At 33.9% G+C, this 22608-nt stretch overlaps 2 protein-coding genes across 2 annotated transcripts; one reads left to right on the plus strand and one right to left on the minus strand.

The window, feature by feature from the left end:
* Positions 1–3878: 3878 nt before the first annotated feature.
* LOC136066941 (uncharacterized) lies at positions 3879–4706 on the minus strand. The gene has a single exon (XM_065772022.1). It carries the CDS (start codon positions 4704–4706, stop codon positions 3879–3881), a length of 828 nt encoding a protein of 275 aa, XP_065628094.1.
* A 3736-nt stretch (positions 4707–8442) lies between these two features.
* On the plus strand, positions 8443–15237 carry LOC112007628 (monothiol glutaredoxin-S17). Its single transcript, XM_024040001.2, has 3 exons — positions 8443–8634; positions 8922–8996; positions 13815–15237. Exons 1-3 carry the CDS (start codon positions 8578–8580, stop codon positions 15033–15035), a joined length of 1353 nt encoding a protein of 450 aa, XP_023895769.2. The 5' UTR covers positions 8443–8577; the 3' UTR covers positions 15036–15237.
* Positions 15238–22608: the final 7371 nt, after the last annotated feature.

Here is a 22608-nt window from a genome sequence, read left to right on the forward strand (position 1 = left end):
TTCTTCCCAGATTTTGGCATTCACTTTTTTTTTCCCCCTACCATTTTCGACAATACCATTGCCGCAATTTTTTTTTTTTTTTTTTTTGGCACTCACTCATTATTGCACTTTTCACACTCACACATCCGGGCAGGCATAGGAAAATTGGGCAGATGAATTTCGGCAATACTGTTGCCGAAATTCAAGGTTTATTGTTTCAATTTTCTCTTTCCTCCTTTTTCTTATTCTCTCTTCTACTTTTTGTTGAATTTCAGCAATAGTGTTGACGAAATTCAATCTCTCTTCTCATTTTCCTAAATAACTTGGAACAGTACCTATAACGCAAATATGTTTTAAATTTAGCAATATTTAGCCAAAAGACTCATAAAATTACTGATTGTAATTTAAACTTTGTTATATTCCTAGTTCAAATTAATGATTGGAAATTGATCCTTTGGTGCAAAAATGGAATAGATACTTCTATAGGCCGGTCAAAATTCAAGCTAGGGAAATATAGTATGGGCCTATGGGCTTGTCTTGAAGGTTCAATCCAATTTGCAGTTTCCCAAATCCTTTGAAAATGGCTTAAAAATAGAGTTTACGTTTATCCAGACACACCCAAAAAATAATAATAATAATAATAATTTCACCTGACGACATCATTTGTCAAATAATAGTAATAATTAATAGAATTTAAAGAGAATCATACATCTAAAGGTTCAAAACATTTTCTAGAATTTAAGTTGCAAATGGAAGTAAGATTGAATTAATGGCAATTAGTCTGATTCAAAGTACGTACAGAATGAGACTTTTACAGTTTTACTCATCATATATATATATATATATATAATCCCGTTCACACTCACATCCTCCTTTTTCCCTGTGAAAAGCATTGAAGTGTTCAAATTTGTTTCAGTCTTTTTCTTCTTGATTTTTATGCCACCACTACATGCATTATAGAGAAGATGGACGAAAATAAGAAAATAAATGATTGTTGAAACTGAAGATTATTTGAAATTAGATGATAAAGAGTGTGTTTGGAAAAAATGATCTTTTGTGTCATATTTAGCAAATAAGCTACTGAATCTAAGAAATGGCCAAATAGATGCTGATATAGATATATGTTTGTCTAATTAGCATAGGGAAAAACTTTCTAAATAATTGGGATAGCATATTTTAAATTATTGGTTTATTTTGTAAACTTTAAAGGGGAAATTACACTTTACCACCCTAAACTATATATCATATTACACTTTGCACCTTAAACTATTCGAATGCACACTTTGTACCCCAAATTATCACACTTCTCACACTTTGCACCCCTGCATTACTTTTACAGTTAAGTTACATAGAAATTAATAACACATAACTTACTTGTGATTTTTGCCTAAGTGGTACATTGTTTAAAGACCAAAAACACCATTTTTACAAAAAATTAAAAACAAATGCTTATTTATTTATTAATTTTCAGGTCTTTCTCTCTCTTGCGTGCGTGCAGGAACACAAGCGCTACAAATTTTGAAACCACACGCGTACAAGTTCCAGCCAAGATAATTGGGAAAGATCAAACAAATTTGAACTGCTCTGAACTTCAGTGGTTGCCTTCATACCCATCTCACCACTGCGTAGATCGGCGTCTTCGCTCCCTTCATTGCCTCTCTCTCTCTCTCTAGCTCATTAGGTGGTTTGGTATTTTTACTATTTTAAGGAAATTATGATTTTCTCTTACTCTCTTTGACCCTAGGCGTACGTTGGTTTATTAGTTTTTGATGCGTGTAGGAACTGTGAACAAGATAGTGTTTTTATTTTTTGGGTTCAAATCTCGGAGACTTTTTTTGATTTGTTGAGTTTGATTTAGTTTTAGTTTTACTTATGGGTTGGGTATTTGGGGTTTAGTTCAACCACTTCTCCTTAGTCCTACAATTGTTCTAGTGCTCAACACACTTAACAAGGCGTTGATTTAATGTATGAAAGGAGTTCATGGACGCACATCTGAAAGTGGACTTTAAAGACCTGTTAGGCGAGAGAGAGAAAGACCTGGAAAATAAAAAACATTTTTTCAAAAAAAAAAATTGTAAAAAGGGTGTTTTGGCCTTTAAAGAATGTGCCACTTAAGCAAAAATCACATGCAAGTCATGTGCTATTAATTTCTATTTAACTTAACAATAAAAGTAACAATGGGGTGCAAAGTGTGATAAGTGTGATAGTTTAGGGTGCAAAGTGTGCATTTGAATAGTTTAGGGTGCAAAGTGTAATCTGGTGTATAGTTTAGGGTGATAAAATGTAATTTCCCCAACTTTAAAATATTCTATGTTGTTAAGCATTCAATAACTACTTTAACTTCAGGATTTAGAACTATCATGGATTTTACACTGATATGAATTATAAAATACAATCAAATAGTCATGAGACTTACTTGGATCTGTTGAATCAATTCTCTTGAGATCCAATGCATAATAATAATTCTCTGTAGGATTGGTTTCTCTCTCTTCACTTTTTGTTGTATACGTTCAATTTAGTCAGATTCAATCTATGATAGGAAAATTGAATACCTTAATGGATAGAGAGAGGACCAGTTTCCTAGTTTACTTTAATCTCTACTTCACCGTCAAAGTTGGAGTCACTTTAGGAAACTGCTTCTCTAATTATATCTCCATTAAATCTCTAACTTATCACATGTGCCATGTCATGTGGGCCACCAATTTTTTTTTTTTTTTTGATGAACGTGTGGGCCACCAAATTAATTAATAAATTAATTTAGTCTTTCATATTTTACCCCACCATTAAGTTTGCCAAAAAAAAAAAAAATGCAACTCTACCTAAAGAAAATGAGAATTTAGAATGTTGTACATACTTTATCATATATATATATATATATATTGTCGGAGCAAATGATTTGAAAACATTCAAAGGCCCATAGGCCCTGCTCGAGGATGATCAAAGGCCCACACATGTGTCAACCCAAGTCTGACACATGGGCTAAGACCAAGGAGGGAAGATATTAAGACCATTCAGAACTGGACTAAAACTTAGAATAAGAGGTCTAAGGAAAGGAGGCCAACTGGTTCATCATCCAAGGAGCAAATGCACCTCGGGAGTACCTTATGTAGCTCCCTGCGCCAGAAAGTAAAGCATTGTGAAAGACACCAGAGTCTACGAGCAACGGAAATGGGAAATATCTGGGAAGGTGGCTATCACCTCCACATTTAATGTACTGCACCAACTAAACTGGCCACATTTATGAGGAAAAGACACCTAAACAGTGACTCCACAGCTCACAACTCTCTCTACCACTTCCAGAAGGGTCTTGATGGGACAAGCATTCAAATTATTCCCTTGAGACATACAGATGGAGGGCTAAAATGCAATGGAAATGACTATATAAGGAAAGGAACCCCTCTAGAAAAAAAAGGATGAGAAAATTTTACACAGAGAGAGAGAGAGTTAGAGAGAGAAATAAAGACCCTATTGTAAAAATATCAGTTTTGACTGTTAATGAACAACCTCTCATTGGGCCTGCCCAAGGAAAAGTTTATGCTGAATTTGTTTCTCTTGCATTCATATTAACTGTGTTAGTCCTGTTATTCTCAAGCCTGTAATTACTTAGCATTGCAGTTGACTCGGAAAACCCATTCTCCTACAAATTTATTGTGTTGGACTTAAAGTAGTGGGTTCCACTATTCTAAGTGGACTTGGACCACTTTTCTAGTCCATACATACATACATATATATATATATATATATATTGCACATAAGTTGACTTAAACAATAAACCAATTTATAAGTTATACCAAATAGACGAGCTTATAAAAGAGTCGAGTCGAGCTAAAAATTAAAATTTCATCAAGCTTGTTTATTTTATTTTATTTTATTTTATTGATGCGAACAACGTCATATTATTAAGAAGAGGATAAAAACAATACATCTTGAGACACTAAGTTCTCAATGAAATTTGGAGTTTTCTCTAGCCAAATACTAGAATCAAACAAATGCCAAGCATATTGGGCTAACCCATGGGCAACTTTGTTACCAATCCTCCGGGTAAAAGAAAAGTTACACTCATTAAACCATGACGCTTGTAGCAATGCTTTTAAAATAATATTAGAAATGCTTGCAGGTGGGATGGCTGAATTAGTCAACGATTGGTAAGCCATCAAAGAGTCACCTTCAAAATTTGCTACTCTCAAGCCCCTGTCCCATGCAAACCTTAGGCCTTCCTCCATCACCTTAGCTTCAATTTCAAGAGGCCCCAATAATGCACGGATCTTCATACTTAAAGCCACTCGGACCAACCCCAAATGATCATGTACAACTACTCCAATTCCCACTAAACACAAATTTTCAAAAATAGCACCATCCACATTTAATTTAAAACTTGAAGAATGAGGAAGTGACCAACCAAACTCCGAATCTGTTGAGTTAATTTGAACCCTATGATTAGCAACCTGAAACTCTTCCAAATAGTCTGAAGTCCACCTAGCAATCAACGAAGCTGACTTCCGTGAGCCACCTGTCTGAATTTCATTCCTGTTAGACCAAATTGCCCATGCAATCATGAATAGTTGAGCTAGCGCTTGAACATCCATCTGCTTGACATTCCGAGCATACCAAACCAGGTCTATGAATTCATGTATCTCCCCCAAATTAGCCTTTAACCCAAGGTTTGACGCTTTCCACACTTCCTGAGCTCTGGTACAATGCCAAAACAGATGACCCGAAGACTCCATAGCCACTCCACATTCCTCACATACATTGTCTTGTGTCACTTTCTAAACAAAAAGGTTCATTTTAGTAGACAGAATATTACTGCAAGCTCACCAAGCAAAAACCTTGACTGATAGGCCACAAACTGAATGACTCATTGTGATTTAAACCAATTAATTAATTAGCCAAGTTGTTAATTAATCAATTAATTATGCAAACACGTGGAAGCACAAACAAATCACCAAAAACTAAATATGCAGCGGAAATTAAAATACACGGTGATTTGTTTACGAATGGGGAAAAACCTTGCGGCAAAAACCCCACCAGGTGATTTTCAGGTCACCACTTCCGAAATTCTATTATTATCAAATCAAGCAGTTACAAGTAAAAGAATCACAAGTACCTTACCAACCTACAGTTGAACCCTTACCCCAATATCCAATTGGACTTGAGCTATAGTGACAGTTCCCCATTTTGATGCACGGCTCCCAAGTACATGACTAACCAATGCGCGGATCTCAGTACGCGACTTCAAACACCAACTTAGAAGAAGAGGTTGGCTGGAAAGTGCTTTAGTTCATCCTACACGATGAAGATCAGGAAGATGCTTGGTCACAAAACCCTTTGGTGCAAAATACACAGCAACTTCTTCAGAGAAGATGAACTAGGTCAAGAACTTCGTCTTTGATCACAATTTGCTTGAACAAAGATTGCTTAATGCTTTTGCAACTTGTGTACAATTTGACGGCTCTTAAAACAATCATTTTATATGTTTAGGGTTAGAAGAAAAGAAGACCCAAAAGCATATTCACGGATCCCAAGGAAATCAGATCAGAAAATCTGATTTTGTAATTCTCGACAAATAGCAGGTGTCGAGGAGCTATCGAGTAGGTGTCGAGCTTTAATGAATTTACACTTCAACTTGTTTTTCTTGGACAGACTTGATGACTTCAACATTTGATCTTGAAACCTTGTTTCTTGAAGTATTAAAAACATCTAGAACTACCCAATTACAAGTAGAGTGCGTTTTGTCAAAAGATTAGCCAATTTACATAAATAAATGACATATGTTCTTAACAAGTGAAAACACATATGTCCTAACAATCTCCCCCTTTGGCAATCCATGACAAAACCACAACAGACAAATGAGCATATGAGAGAAGTTATAAATTACTCAACTCATATTCACTTGTTAAATACAATAAAATCTATTCTAACACAAACTTTTGAAAAACTTTGCAAGAAGAGAGTTTATGGCAAGTAGACTTTGACAACCTGTATTTCTGAAACACTTTAAACAAAACTCATCAAGACATCTTGTGTGAAACAGAAATAATAGATTGCATACAAGTATAATGAATATGTGTATAAAGATAAAGAAGAAACAACACATGAAGAGAGAGGTGAAAGAAACATACATCCACATATAGAGAGAATAAGTACAATGTATGTAAAACTGGTCATAAGACCTCATATACAATATCAATGTATCTATAAAGAATAGAAAAGAAAAAGATACATCAAAACCTCACTACATCCCTCAAAATATCAACACTCCTCCTATCAAAAATGTCCTATACTAACTCTCCCCCTAAGATGACTACTCTCATAACCCAAAACTACTCCCCCTTTTTGTCACGAGTGACAAAGGGTAAAGTGTCATGTAGACATCTCATCAGTAGAGCTAGCATCTCCATCACCATCTGAAGCGTCATCATCATCACCATCTGAAGCGTCATCATCATCACCATCATCATCATCCTCAGAGTCTAAAGCCGCTGAAGAAGGTGGTGAAAGAGTAGCCTCAAGAGCAAAACTACCCATGGTCGCCTGCTGTTGTGCAATACGATCAACACAAACATTCACCTAATACAACTCAGAGGAGAGTGTATCAAGGCGAGCATACATGCGCTGCAGCTGCGCTATGATGTCTCTATGAGATACATTGCCCATAGAGGAAGAAGGAGCAGATGTAGATGGAGTTAATCTGGATGGAGCTGAACGGAAGGGAGGAGTGGAATCCATCTGTCGCGACCTAAACTGAGCCTCACTATGTTTTACGGTAGCGGCATCTATGGCACAAATGTGTGTGAAGTGGTCGAACACAGGAAAAGGGGTAGAAAAATGGCGTAAGATCCTCGTGATAGTGGAAGGAAAGATGAGCTTATCACGGGACGCCGAATCTAGATGAACATCTATGATAGAAAGGATAAAATGAGAAAGAAAATCTATAGTAAGATGCTCAAGAAAAGATAACAAAAATCGAGCACGAGGCTCTGTGATGGAGTTGTAGTGAGAGAGTGGATGGAGTACAAAAGTCATCATCATGTTTAGGAATCTAGGACCTTTAGCAAAAGGTCTACATGATGTGTACTGATGCTCACCCCAATCAACTGGGTGCTGACAAAAAACAGAAATGAGCTCATCTTTGGACACAATCCTCAAACGCTCACAAGAAGGATAGTCAAGAAACTCTATCCTAGGAACCCTAAGCACATCCGCAACTAGCTGCGGTGTGACAAGAATGCGCGTACCTCATCCAATGGGTCCTTTGATGTCAAAAGCGCATATGGTTTTACTATGGAGTCTTCCAATGAGATTGCTTTCACGGCTAGCTAGATTTGGAAGACAGATGTGCTTCCAAAGGTTAGAATGTTCCTTTGGTTGTGTGCTCATAATAGTATTGATGTCAAGGTTTGCTTAGGAAGAAGAGGAGTGGTTCAAGATGAAGTGTGCCCTGTTTGCTGTAATGGTGCTGAAACTATTTTGCATGCTTTAAGAGATTGCTCTCACCTAAAACATATTTGGAACCAGCTAGGGGTCACAGCCTCTAGTTATGATTTCTGGCATGCTAATTTGTTGGATTGGTTGTCTCTTAATGTTAGATTTAATGATAAGCTGCATGTAACAGGTATTCCTTGGAAACTTATGTTTCCATTTGCTCTTTGGAATATTTGGAAGAGTAGAAATGATATCGTTTTCAATAGGAAGGGTCGGAATCAAAAGTTGGCTTTGGATATTGTGTATCAAGCTATGGAGTATATTCATTGTGTGGCTGCTCCAAGAATGCAAGGCCGTAGAGTTTTGAGGAGAATTAGGTGGGAGCGGCCTGTGCAAGGTTGGAAGAAATTGAACATTGATGGGGCATGCAGTGAGCTTCACGGCCTGGCTGGTTGTGGGGGAGTGGTGAGGAATGAGGATGGGCAATGGGTAGTTGGGTTTAGTAAGCGGATTGGAGTCACCAATAGCTTTGCAGCTGAGTTATGGGGGCTGCTTGAAGGCCTAAAACTGTGCTGCAATTTGAATGTTCATTGTCTTGTAGTTGAGATGGATGCCAAGGCTATTGTTGATGTGTTACGGAATGCAGATTATGATAACAACATTATATCACCTATTCTGGATGATTGCAGGCAGCTGCTTACCTGCTTCCATCAAGTCCGCATTAATCATTGCTTCCGACAAGCAAATCAATGTGCTGATGGTTTAGCTAGGATGAGCTTTAGGATATCTACTGATTTTCTTATTTTTGATAGTCCGCCTATGGACATTTTAGATGTTTTTAAGGATGATCTCAATGGGATATATTTTAATAGGATATGTCCTGAACCTTGTATTGGTGCTTAGTTTTAATATTATCATCTTTTCATCAAAAAAAAAAAAAAAACTTTGTAATAAAAGTGCTCACTGATACTTAACTCAAATTTGCGTGTTATTCTCTCTATCATTTCATTTCGTTTTGTTTTTAGGAAGCAACTTTGTTTAGGTACTAGTCTTTCTCTAGATCTAGGGTTCTGTTCTTGAAATTGGGACAAATGGATGGATCAATGAAAAAAGTGAAATCAAAGGCGGAGATAGAAGGCGTTTTGGAAGCCATTATGCTTGCTATCCAAGAAAATGGAAAAAGAATTTTGTGACTTCTACACCAAATTTCCCCATGGATACTTCCTCTTGGTTCGTTTTATTTCCTTCACATGCTCTAAATTTTTATGATACTTAATTCTTGGTTCTTGGAAAAAAGGTCATGAAATCTTGCTTAATAACTTGCTTAACAAGTTAACTCATAACTCATTGCTTCAATCATTAATGTTCTGTAATTAATTGTGTTGTTTGGTTTTCATCCTATGAACATCTTAATTTGTTTTCTTATTTCACAGAGGATTGTCATATGATATCAATTTCCACTTGTTCATACATTTGTTTCTTTTTTCTCATTTGAATTTTTCGTAAATGTATTGTAGGTTAATGCTGAAGAGCAACCTGAGATTTGCCATGCTTATTCGATCTCTTCTATTCCTTACTTTGTTTACTTTGAGGTACGGTATTTCCAACTCGCTTTTTGGCTTTATATATTATGGAGATAATTATGCTGTTCTTTGATTGTTGAATAAATTATAGGATATACAAATTATTATATGTGGATTAATATTTTTGTTTGCATTTCAACTGCTAGCTTATCGGGCTGTCTTTGGTACTACTATTTTGCAACTACTGTTTCTGTTTGGGAGAGTTCTTGTTTGGATACTGGTACTGTTTTGTTGCATCTTGATTATTTGGTGGTCATCTGTGAGTATAATGTGTTGTTCTAATAGGAGCAATTTCCGAATCAAAAGTTAGTCATTTATCTCCAATTTGTTTTACCGGTAGATGCTAACATATTGGGGAAATAGTTTTGTTAAGACTATGTTAGCACACACTAATATTATTCCTGCTGTTTCTGAATTATAGATGTTATACATTTAATTGGCCTAAATTACAATTTCATATGTGAGTTGGTTTTCTTCCTTTTTGCAAATTATGTGATTTTGCAGTGTATAATTGGTTTCCTGCCCATGCATTAATATGAACTCTTGTCATCTTTCATGATACTTGATTTCCAATGTATGATGCTTGTCATTTAATTATTGCCAAGTTGAGGGAAATTCTCCTCCAGTGTGCTTGTTGATTTCTAGAAATTTATGCTACTCTGTCCAGGCGGATTTAGTAGTGATTGATTAGCAAGCAATAGCAGCCTTCTTAGTCTGCATGGAACATGGTTTTTAGCAAGTAGATATTAAATCTTTAAGATAGGTCAAAATGAATTCCCCAGCAAGCATTCCAGCTCCTTTTTAGAGGTGCCTCTTTGGTCATATTCTATAATAGAATTCATACCACCGGCATTAGATTGATATGGATAAATTAGGGAATAGCATCACATTTACTCTAAATTGTTATATTCTTGTTTGAGCTTGTAGAAGTTATAATGGCCCCCCTGGCTAGTTATGATTAGGCACATCCTGGGGTTATTTGATTGTTTGTTTTATCTATGCCACCATAGTTTGAGCTGCATATGCACTGCATTTGTGTTTAACCTAAGCTTACTATACGTATTAGTTGTTAATATAAACATTAGCCATTATATTTCCTTCCATTTTATCTAGGTGTTTGGACTTGGCTGTCCATGGGCACATTTTCACCTTGTCTTAAATATATATATAATAGCTATTATATTTCCTTCCATTATATCTGGCCAATTTCCGACCAACTGTACTTTACTCCCCTTTTATCCAAACTAGCCATTAAGGAGAGGGGGGGAAGGGGTTCTTACAGGTTGTGCATAGACACACATGAGAGAGCTGTGATTGGTTGCAGTGTTGAATAGAAAATTCACATTTACCATACTACCTTTATGTGGAACAAGTGAAATGCATGGTCTTCACTAGACGGAATAGTGATTGTAGAGATCTATGCCTTCAACTTCAAGGTGAGATGGTTAGCAATATTTTAGCTGGTTGTATAAAGATAAACCTTCCTAGTGTCAGGTTGACTTTTAATTGATTAAACTTTGAGAAAAAATTCTGTTGACTTCTATGCATCCCAGCTTAAGACTTAAGTCTCCCTAGGTTTTAATAGATGTGAGTAAAGTGATATGATGGATATGATAATGTTGTTTATAGGAAGCCTGAGAAAGAAGAAATGGTAGTGTGAATTTAATTATCAAAAAAGAAATGGAAATTGTAGTGGGAATTTCCAGGAGAAATGAGCTGTGAACAATGTTCTAGGGGTGGCAAAATCTGTCCTAATAACCCTTTTTTTTTTCTTTCTTTTGTTGATAAATAACTAAAAATATTTATCTCTACATAATTGTGGAGTTTTAATTTGCAATAAGATTTTTAGGTTGTTAACATTAATAAAAAAGGAGAGCAGAATTAATGGTGAGTATATGATTATGCCAGTAGTTTTATGGGTTTTTACATGGATTTGAAGTAGACACTAGCAATGTAATTTTTAGAACCACATTATTTGAGGGAGAGAGGTAACAGTGGACCATATGACCTGAACTTGGCACTAATATTATGTCTATTTGGACTTTGGAATAACTTATTATTATTATTATTATTATTATTATTATTATATTTTTGAAATTGGGTTGTTAGAAAAAGGTGTTATTGTGGTAACATTAAATAATAGTGTTTAAGATATACACATTGCTACAATGGACGTCTATTTTTAGATGTTCTTGTGGCAACATTGGATTTTGCATCACCAGATCTAGATGTGAGGCTCCTTTTTTGTGTGTTTGGGAACAGATTATAAGTCAACTTTTTGTTTTTTAGCTTTTATGTACAGTTTTCTAAAACCTCACTTTTTCTAAGTTTTTCAAAGTATAAGTATATTTTAGCACACTTTTAGCAAAAAGTTGAATAAGTTGTTTCCAAACGGAAACTTTGTGGATTTGATGCTACAAACCTACAGTGTCGGTAACATATAAAATGCATAAAAATCCGGGAATGCTCTTAGAAGGTGAGATGTGGTGATACAATGAAGTAGTGACGTCCTAAATCTTAATGCAACTTGACGATAATTTGTGAGTAACGTGACAAGTTGATAATTGTTGGACTTGGGATTTCCATGTCCTTGGATAAATGGCAGGATAACTATTGAGGACATGAGGACTGATTTTTTCAAGTTGTATTTGGATATCTTGTAATTTTTGTTTCCTTTACCAAAAAAGAGGAAAACTTGGAAGGAGAATGTGTATTGACTCCATTAACATTAGATATTTATGTATCTATATATTGACATATGCCATCTCATCTCTTTTGCTTCAGAACCTTATTCATTTATCTAATGAATTATACATTTTTAATGTATAAGAGTTGTAATTTGATGGGGGTGTCTCTTAACATTAACATGTCCAAGTAACTGATATTGTTCATAAGAATGTATCATGCTGTTTGGTATTCATCGGAAAAATTTTCGCAGTCCTTAAAACATTATCTGGACCATCCTCTAAAACTATCCAGTCTGGAGGTTTGATCAAGAGTTGTTTCTTCAAAAACACCATAGATGTTGGGAATAGGACTCATAAACACTCCATGTGTTAATTAAGTTTATGAAATCTGCATATTCTTTTAGGAGTTTATTATGTTCATTATTAAAATAAAATTACTGGTGAGTGATGAAGTTGATTTCTGAATTGCCCCACCTACCTACCTAGAATTTAGGGCATATGCCTCAAAGCAGAACTATAGTACGAAGGCTATAAAAAGTTCTTTAACCCAGTGCTGGCCCAACTTAATTGATGTCCTGAGATGGGTGGCTTGTATAGCTTACCATTAAAAAATTTCTTGTATGTGTACCTTGATTTGCAGATTAATTAATTATTCACTTCCCTTTCATTTCATTTCATTTCATGAATAGTTATGCCATAAAACTGACGTTGATCAATAGGAATGCTATCCTTAGACTATAAACACACACACAAAAGAATTCAGAAATCAACTCTGCCCTTTCTGCTCCTAGCCAAGCAAGCTTCTTTCTCCTATTTTCTAAATATGTAATCAACTTTAGTGTAATTGGTTTGGCATTTTTCAAATCTTACCTTCGTACCTATGCTTTTTACAGGAACATTTTCTCTTTCAAAATAGTGATATCACTATGGTATTTTCAAATCACCAAATTATGCTTTATGTTGCTTGTATAGAGTGATTTGGGAGAATGAGTTAACAAATAATTGTCACATTCTCCAAAGTGCATTATATGGCTTATGGCAACTCCAAGTATGTATTGAGCATTGAAGTGGCTCAAATGATCATTTTGTACACTTCTTTTTTTCCTTTCTTTTTGATAATTGCAGTGTGGTGGTCCTTATTGAAATGGTTATGAACTTATGATTTAATTATGTGGTGTCAATCTTCATTTTTGGCTGAACTGAGGTGAAAATCTCATATATCATCTGATTTTCCTTGAAATAACATGTTTTAGCAAATTTCACAAAAGCACTATGGCTGGTGTGCGTGAGTGTGTTTGCATATGCATGTGCATTTGAATTTGAATTTACCCTTTGAAGTTCAGTCATTCTAGTTCAAATTACAACTGAACATTTGGTACTACTAATCGGTCCCTTTATGTATGGCTGAAACTCTTAGGGAATGCTTAAACAGATTATGAAATTTGAATGTTTTTGAATTTAAATACTTAATTAATTACATTGTTAAGTTATGCATGCACCACCCAATGGGTCTTGTCCTTGGTAGAAATGTCATTTGTGCCCTGCATTACTGTTAATGGCCAAGTTTGGGTGATAAAGTCCCCCCCACCCCTAACTTTCCTTTTCTCTTACTCCCCCAAAAATCAATTGGACCAGGGTCCTTTAGTTGTTAATACTGCCTTTTAATCGTTTAGGCTGGTTGATATTTCGTTATGCTAAGCTCTACTGGCAAGTACTTTATGTATGTTAAGGATCATTTGTCATATTGTTGGGTTCTGTTTTATGGGCAGTTTTCTTTTTGTTTTTGCCCCTTCAATAATTATCGAAGTTTGCTAGTGGTTATTTTGGGAGGTTTTTTTTTTAATGATTCAGTGGGAGAGGGAGATTCCTACTTATTCTACTCTGAAAGGAGACCAAATAATGCCATTGAGCTAAATTTTGGAAGGGACCTGATTTCAATTTGTTTTAGATACTCAAACTTGGATGTGATTTGGAAATTTATGATTTGATATTCTACTTTTGTTACAGCCCCATTATTTTTGTAATCATATATGTATATAGAAATCACTGCATCTAAATACTTGAACCATCTTTTTTCCCCCTAAAATAATGTTCTTTGGTAAATCTTTGGTAGTAATGAAAAATATACTTTCTATGTCAGGATGGTAAAGTGGCAGGGTCTCTTAACCCTGGAGAACATGCTGCTCCTGCTCTTGAATTGATTGAAGAAGATGCTGATGCGTTGAAGGAGCGATTGCAGCAGTTGATCAACTCTCACCCGATCATGCTATTCATGGAAGGAACCCCCGGAGAGCCTAAGTCTGAGAATAGCAAATGGATCGTTGATATTCTGAGGGATGAAGATGTAATATTTGGAAGCTTTGATATTGAAGCTGACAAAGAGGTTTGCGAAGGATTGAAGAAATTTTCTGCATGGCCGACCTTTGTTGATTTCGTATTTATATACACGCAGGCCGGTATCTTTAATAGTGGATTTGATGATGTTGGTGATCATCAAATCCAAATGGTTCGTGAAGAGATGATTGCAGTGGATAACTGGTATCCTCGGCTGTATTGCAAAGGACAACTTTTTGGTGGCTATAGACTTGTAAGTAGACTGCATGAGAAAGGTGAATTACAACAAGCTTTGAAGGATCACGGGATTGACACTTATGCTTCTAATGAGGCAAGAGTGAGTGAACTTGGAAGTGGAAAGGGTGGCATCTCTATCTTAAACACTTGGATTAAAAGCCCGATGAACTCAAGTCGAAGGTCTATCTTAATTTCTTGGATCAAAAGCCTAATTAGTTCAAATCGAGTTATGCTGTTTATGAAGGGAAAGCCAGATGAGGTGAAGTTTGGGACTTTTGATATTCTTTCTAATACAGAAGTTTTTGAGGGGCTCAACTTTCTTTCAGACTGCTCTAGTTACCCTCAGCTATATATAGGGAGGAGACTTATTGGTGGAGTTTCTTGGTCGGCAATGCAGATGTGTGGGAGAATGGTGTTGCAGGAAGTGATTGGGCCATCCAACTTACATGTTACTCTCTATATGAATGGTAAACCGCAACGTCCCAGGACTGCTTACAGTAACAGAGTTGTTAAAGCCCTACAAGAGAATGGTGTAAAATTTCAATTCCGTAATGTGATTAGTAGGTCGATACGGAGATCTATGACGGAGATACCTACCACCTGGCCACCATTTCCTCTGCTTTACTGTGGGTCTATGCCGACAGCAGATTATCACGAGATAATGAGGCTGCATGAAGATGGAGATCTGAAATCATTGATATCTTATTACGTATGGGATTTTTGTGAGAATAATTACATGAACTTGGACATGGACGGAAACATTCGGGGCCATTGGTATGATAGGCTGTAAATCGCATGGAGGAGTGTTGGTTTGATAAGATGTTTTCAAACCCAGTTGGCATTTGGCATCGGTCTTAGAAGCAATTGATAACATGTTTTTAAGCTGAATTTCCGTCTTCTGTTAGAAGCGTGTCTATTGACATTATACGCTTTTTAAATGTGTGATGTTCTGATACTCTATAACGGTTTTGGGTATATTTTTTTGGGTAAAACTTCTGCGATTATTTTGCCAAATTTTTAGTAGTTTGTAGAAGTGTCCCTCTAGCCTAGATTTACATGCTTTGGAATATTTTTATCAACTTCTTTACCAATGTGCTTTGATCTGCCTATTCACTGGGATGACAGTCCTAGGTCACAAAGGCTTCTATATCTTCAGCCAAAAAAAAAAAAAGCTTCTACATCTACAATACTGTCCGTGTCACCAAGCGTGTGCTTGTAATCGTCCTTTATCCTCAACGTATAAAGGCTGCTTTTAATTTATGCAATATAAGGCAAATGATAGTTTCTATACTCAAAAGCATCTCAAATCCTGGTGGAGTCCAAAGACAAAATTTTGAAATGAATTTTTTTATGGCTATTTGAATTTGAGTTAGCATGTCAGATTTTAGTTTGCTCTGACTAAACTCACAAACCAAATATAGTAAGGGGCACCATAATACTATTACAACTTTCTTTTGGTACAAGGCTCTTTCTTTTTTTCTTTTTCTTTTTCTTTTTTCTTTTTTGAGATTAGAAATTAAGGAAACTGAAAATTAAACAAAAAACAAAAACAAAAATTAAATAAAAGAAACTGGTGAGTCTTGATAAAATATATAAAAATAAAAATAAAAATAAAAAGTTAGAACGTGATCTTGAAGGAAATATCAAAGTTGATTGAGATTTTTTTTTTTTTTTGATAAGTTTGTTTTGAAGATATTAATTAGTAGGAGAGTGTTCTATTTTTTAAGCATTTTATATGGAGTTAAAGATATATTTTTACCTAGTTTTTCTCAAGTTTTGTCCCTATGTAGGGTCTAAGAGTATTTTTGAACTACATAAAAGTTCAGTCCAAAGAAGATAATCTTTTTATAAATAAAAAAAAATATCAAAGTGGACTTGGAAGTTTTTTTTTTTTTTTTGATAAGTTTGCTTTGAAGATATGAATTAGTAAGAGAGTGTCCTATTTTGTAAACATTATATGTAAAGTTGGAGAAATTATAAGGTTCTCATAGTGGACTACGTCACTTGTCTATCATTCCATTAAAAGACTCATACCTGTTTAATATTGTTGAGTTAGAAAAAAAAAATTGAAACTGTCTATTGACTTAGTAATTTTAAACAAGTAGGAATCTTTTAGTCGAATGGTGGACAAGTTACGTGGTCCACCATGAAGATTGAATAATTTCTCATGGAGTTGGAGTTATATATTTTTATCGAGTTGTTCACAAGTTTTGTTTTTATTAAATGTAAGATTTAGGGGTATTTGAACCACATAAAAGTCCAGTCAAAATAGAGGAATACTCTTATAGATTTAGATAGTCTAGATTGATGATAATAATAATAATAATAATAATAAAGGAGGAGGAGAAGGATTTGATGTGGGCTCTATGAATCAGAAAACAAAGCTACTCATGATTGCACGTTGGGCCAACAGTCCAATGTTAAGTAAGTCTTGTCTTATTTTTTAGTATAGATTTAAAATGTGAGCCATGCTTCGGATCTGTTCATTGGTTTGCCATGTTATCATCTCTAATGTTGGGTCTATTTCACTGCTTGAAACCTCTAATGTTTGAGAAACCATGTGGTCATCATATGATTTTTTTTTTTTTTTTTGACTGCAAGGCGGTATGTGGTCATCATATGATTAATCCATTATTACATTGTGTGCACTCTTCTTTTTGTACATTCTATTATTATTTTTGCCACTAAATAATAGTTAAAAAAAAATTTCTCCTTATGGTTGGAAATTGGAATAATAATAGAACATAAAAATTCAAAAAATATATTATATGTCCATTTATATATAAAAATTACTAAAAAGGTATTCCAAAATCCTGTAAGAATATTTAGAAGAATAGAAAAAAAATGTTTTACGTACAATTCCAGAAATTCACAAAAATCAACTCCCTACTCTAATTACAAAATTTCTCTTCCAAATCTAATAACTTGGCAAGTAATCAAATTTTCTTTTGGTTTTTGATGAACACATGTTTTATGTCTCATTCTCATCAACTCTTTCCTCCCACATTTCTTTTTTACTTTAACAAATAGTACCACCGCACAAGGTTAATGTGATGATCACTTCACAATGACAAGCTCTTGTAGGGTTGGTGGGGCAAAGACCGAAATTCAAGTTTCTAAGAGTAAGTTTCACACACTCATATACTTAGATTATTCTTCTCAAAAAAAAAAATATACTTAGATTAAATTTGTGACAATTGAGGTCTAAAAATATAATTAATTATTTGGCTAACATTTTCCAAGCGTCATATTTGCAAAATTCAAGAAAAATTAGTGTTATTTAAAATATTTATTAAAAAAAAAAAAACACACACACACACACACACAAAATTGATCACTCTTTTCAGTTTTGTTAAGGCCTTTCAAAAACCTTAATAAGTTTTTATTTAATCGAGCCAATAATTCTTCAGGTGATAATTAGGACTTTGGGATTTCTTAAATTTGGAATTTCATTCACTACAGCTATTATTATAATATTATTTCGTCTCTACAGTCTACATACTTTTTTTTTTTTTTCCAGTAAGAGGATTTGTGGGATTTTTTATAATCGTATTTTCTGTTATTACAACAAATTCAGGGCTTGTTTAATTATGTTTCTCAATCTAATTGATTTATGGTATTAGATAATAGAGATGTCACGTCTTGAACGATAAACACATATGATTAGAGCATAGGACAAAAAATGGATACAAAAAGAATTTAGTACCCGGTGTATAGGATAAATTTAGGAGCATTTAGGGCTGGAGTGCAGTGTATAGGATAACTAAGTAAAATTATTCAAGTTTCTCAAAAAAAAAAATAAAAAAAAAAAAAAAAAACACACACACACACACACACACACACACACAAAAAATTGATCACTCTTTTCAGTTTTGTTAAGGCCTTTCAAAACCTTAATAAGTTTTTATTTAATCGAGCCAATAATTCTTCAGGTGATAATTAGGACTTTGGGATTTCTTAAATTTGGAATTTCATTCACTACAGCTATTATTATAATATTATTTCGTCTCTACAGTCTACATACTTTTTTTTTTTTCCCCAGTAAGAGGATTTGTGGGATTTTTTATAATCGTATTTTCTGTTATTACAACAAATTCAGGGCTTGTTTAATTATGTTTCTCAATCTAATTGATTTATGGTATTAGATAATAGAGATGTCACGTCTTGAACGATAAACATATATGATTAGAGCATAGGACAAAAAATGGATACAAAAAGAATTTAGTACCCGGTGTATAGGATAAATTTAGGAGCATTTAGGGCTGGAGTGCAGTGTATAGGATAACTAAGTAAAATTATTCAAGTTTCTCAAAAAAAAAAAGGTAAAATTATTCAATGCATGTATATGTACCTGGTGTACTATATATACTACCTTAACCTTTATATCACATAACCGTGAGTCCTCACAATAAGTTTTGTATATGGGGCTCATTTTTATATAAGAGTTTATAGATAAAACTAAAGAGCATATGCCATATAGTATTACTATTGGAGATAGAGACAAGGTCCTTAGGACTAGTACTATTTATTTTTAAGTATTTAACAGTGAGAGAGAGTTTGGCCTTGCAAGAGAAGGGGAATCAGGAATTATTAAGACTGAGAAGGAAATTCTCACACTTCAAAGGGAAAACCATGTGCATAGGCTCGATGTCTTGCTAAGAGTGCTATTGATTGTTCAGCAACTTCTGCAAGAAAACCGGCATGGGTCCAAGAGAGATATATATTACATGCATCCATCTGTATTTTCAGGTAAATCTGAATTAAGCTTCAGTCCCAATTTCAAATGATATTTCTTTTTACATTCAAGTTTCCCTATTACTGTGATAGGAATCTGAAAAATGCATGTTCAGTGGAACAAATTTGAGTATCTGCCCTTAATTTATACTTTGTACAATCACTTATAAAAAAAAAAAAGACTGAGAAATCCAATTGCCGGGATAAGGGGCATCAAGAAATTTGTGATTGCGGATTATGATTCCTCATCTATCTATATATTATATCTAAAAGTTAAAGCGTGGCATTTATTGTAGTCATGCTCTAGTTGAGTCTTATCAGCGGCTACATCACCCACTTATTTTCAATCATCTTTCTCTTATTTTTTGACTATTCTTCTTTTTATTGATTTTGTACTTTGCTATTACATTTCCTCAAACTTTTACCCTTCCGTTTTACCTTTTCATTTCTCCACTATTCTTAATATTAATGTAACTCTTCTTTTATCCCTTCATCTTCTTTTTATTTTGACTCTTCTTATCTTCATCATCATACTAAAAATTTCATATTCCCTCTCATTCTATATATATTTTCCCATACAAAAAGAAGTTACTACTCTCTCTCTCTCTCTCTCTCTCTCTCTCTCATGCTTTTTTTTTTTTGTGGATTTTTTAATTTTTTTGTACCTTTACTTTATGTTGTCAAATTTTGTGTTCTTTAAAACTCTACTTTAGGTTGATAAAATTTGGGTTTGTGTTTTTAAGTTGTTATTTTTTTTTTCATTGTTATATAGTATATAAAAATATAATGTTATTATATAGCATGACTTGGATAACGTAGTGTGAATATAATCACATTTTGGGCTTTGCTCATCATCTTTCTTCTTTTATCTTTCTATTTTCTCACTTACATGAATGAGCCATTAATTTCAATTTTTTGCATATTTTGCTCAAATTTGATAGTGTTAGTGGAAGTTTCATTAGTTTATTATGTTTAATATGGATTAGAATTCAAGCCGATTCGGCTATTCATCAATAAAATTACAGTGTTCTTTCTCAAAAAAAAAAAAATAATAATAATAATATGGATTAGAATTGTATGGACATTGAAGTTATAAATGGAGGCGCATACACCTTTATTTTTATTTTTATTTTTATTTTTATTTTTTTTTGGAAAACAATGTTCAGTAACAGTATAGTAAATGTAAATCTAACAAATTTGAATATAAGGGTACCTTTCTAATTGAGGTTTACTTTTCCTCAAGGTGGAACAAAATAGACCAAAGTGCCAGCATATGCTGGAAGTGTTTCTCACTAAGTCTATGTTTTGCTACATATTTTACATGGTTCTGATATGAAATATTTCTACTATTGTGATATACCATGTGTCATTCTCTAACCTTCCAATAAGAAAAGCTTAATGTATATCCATTTAAATTTAATTAATATTTTCATGATTTATTTAATTTTTTTTATTTATTTCTTTTCAACAATAAATAATTTTATTCTCTTAAACTTAATGGGAACCACTTAGATTTATGTGTGTAAATGCCAAGAAAGATATCTAATAGCCAATGTGTAAAAGTCCTGAGAGCAAAAGGTGTTGGTTGATGCTCTAATGTCTAGAAAGCAAACTAACATGTAAGTTCAAAAGTGGTAAATGTAAAGAGAGAGAGAAATATATATATATATATATATATTTTTTTTTTTTTGTGTGGATAAAACCTTAATAAGTTTTTATTTAATCGAGCCAATAATTCTTCAGGTGATAATTAGGACTTTGGGATTTCTTAAATTTGGAATTTCATTCACTACAGCTATTATTATAATATTATTTCGTCTCTACAGTCTACATACTTTTTTTTTTTTTTCCAGTAAGAGGATTTGTGGGATTTTTTATAATCGTATTTTCTGTTATTACAACAAATTCAGGGCTTGTTTAATTATGTTTCTCAATCTAATTGATTTATGGTATTAGATAATAGAGATGTCACGTCTTGAACGATAAACACATATGATTAGAGCATAGGACAAAAAATGGATACAAAAAGAATTTAGTACCCGGTGTATAGGATAAATTTAGGAGCATTTAGGGCTGGAGTGCAGTGTATAGGATAACTAAGTAAAATTATTCAAGTTTCTCAAAAAAAAAAAAAAAAAGGTCAAATTATTCAATGCATGTATATGTACCTGGTGTACTATATATACTACCTTAACCTTTATATCACATAACCGTGAGTCCTCACAATAAGTTTTGTATATGGGGCTCATTTTTATATAAGAAATGGTAAAATATCATTTTCGTCCTTAAACTATAACAAAAGTTCGTTTTTCGTCCCTAAACTTTCAAAAGTTCGTTTTTCGTCCCTGAACTATCACAAAAGTTCGTTTTTCGTCCCTAAACTTTCAAAAGTTCATTTTTCGTCCTTAAACTTTTCCAAACGTATTGATTTTCGTCCCTCCGTTTGATGGAGTGCTGACGTGGCTTTGACAGTGTGCTGATGTGAGAGGGACGAAAATCAATACATTTGAAAAAGTTTAGGGACGAAAAACGAACTTTTGAAAGTTTAGGGACAAAAAATGAACTTTTGTGATAGTTCAGGGACGAAAAACGAACTTTTAAAAGTTTAGGGATGAAAAACAAACTTTTGTGATAGTTTAGGGACGAAAATGATATTTTACCCTAGATAAAACTAAAGAGCATATGCCATATAGTATCACTATTGGAGATAGAGACAAGGTCCTTAGGACTAGTACTATTTATTTTTTAAGTATTTAACAGTGAGAGAGAGTTTGGCCTTGCAAGAGAAGGGGAATCAGGAATTGTTAAGACTGAGAAGGAAATTCTCACACTTCAAAGGGAAAACCATGTGCATAGGCTCGATGTCTTGCTAAGAGTGCTATTGATTGTTCAGCAACTTCTGCAAGAAAACCGGCATGGGTCCAAGAGAGATATATATTATATGCATCCATCTGTATTTTCAGGTAAATCTGAATTAAGCTTCAGTCCCAATTTCAAATGATATTTCTTTTTATATTCAAGTTTCCCTATTACTGTGATAGGAATCTGAAAAATGCATGTTCAGTGGAACAAATTTGAGTATCTGCCCTTAATTTATACTTTGTACAATCACTTATCAAAAAAAAAAGACTGAGAAATCCAATTGCCGGGATAAGGGGCATCAAGAAATTTGTGATTGCGGATTATGATTCCTCATCTATTTATATATTATATCTAAAAGTTAAAGCGTAGCATTTATTGTAGTCACGCTCTAGTTGAGTCTTATCAGCGGCCACATCACCCACTTATTTTCAACCATCTTTCTCTTATTTTTTGACTATTCTTCTTTCTATTGATTTTGTACTTTGCTATTACATTTCCTCAAACCTTTACCCTTCCGTTTTACCTTTTCATTTCTCCACTATTCTTAACATTAATGTAACTCTTCTTTTATCCCTTCATCTTCTTTTTATTTTGACTCTTCTTATCTTCATCACCATACTAAAAATTTCATATTCCCTCTCATTCTATATATATTTTCCCATACAAAAAGAAGTTTCTGCTCTCTCTCTCTCTCTCTCTCTCTCTCTCTCTCTCTCTCTCTCTCTCTCTCTCTCTCTCTTATATTGAGAGAGAGTTCAAAGACCTCT

Source organism: Quercus suber, unplaced genomic scaffold (assembly GCF_002906115.3).
Source record: "Quercus suber isolate HL8 unplaced genomic scaffold, Cork oak 2.0 scaffold_52, whole genome shotgun sequence".
NCBI lineage: Eukaryota > Viridiplantae > Streptophyta > Magnoliopsida > Fagales > Fagaceae > Quercus > Quercus suber.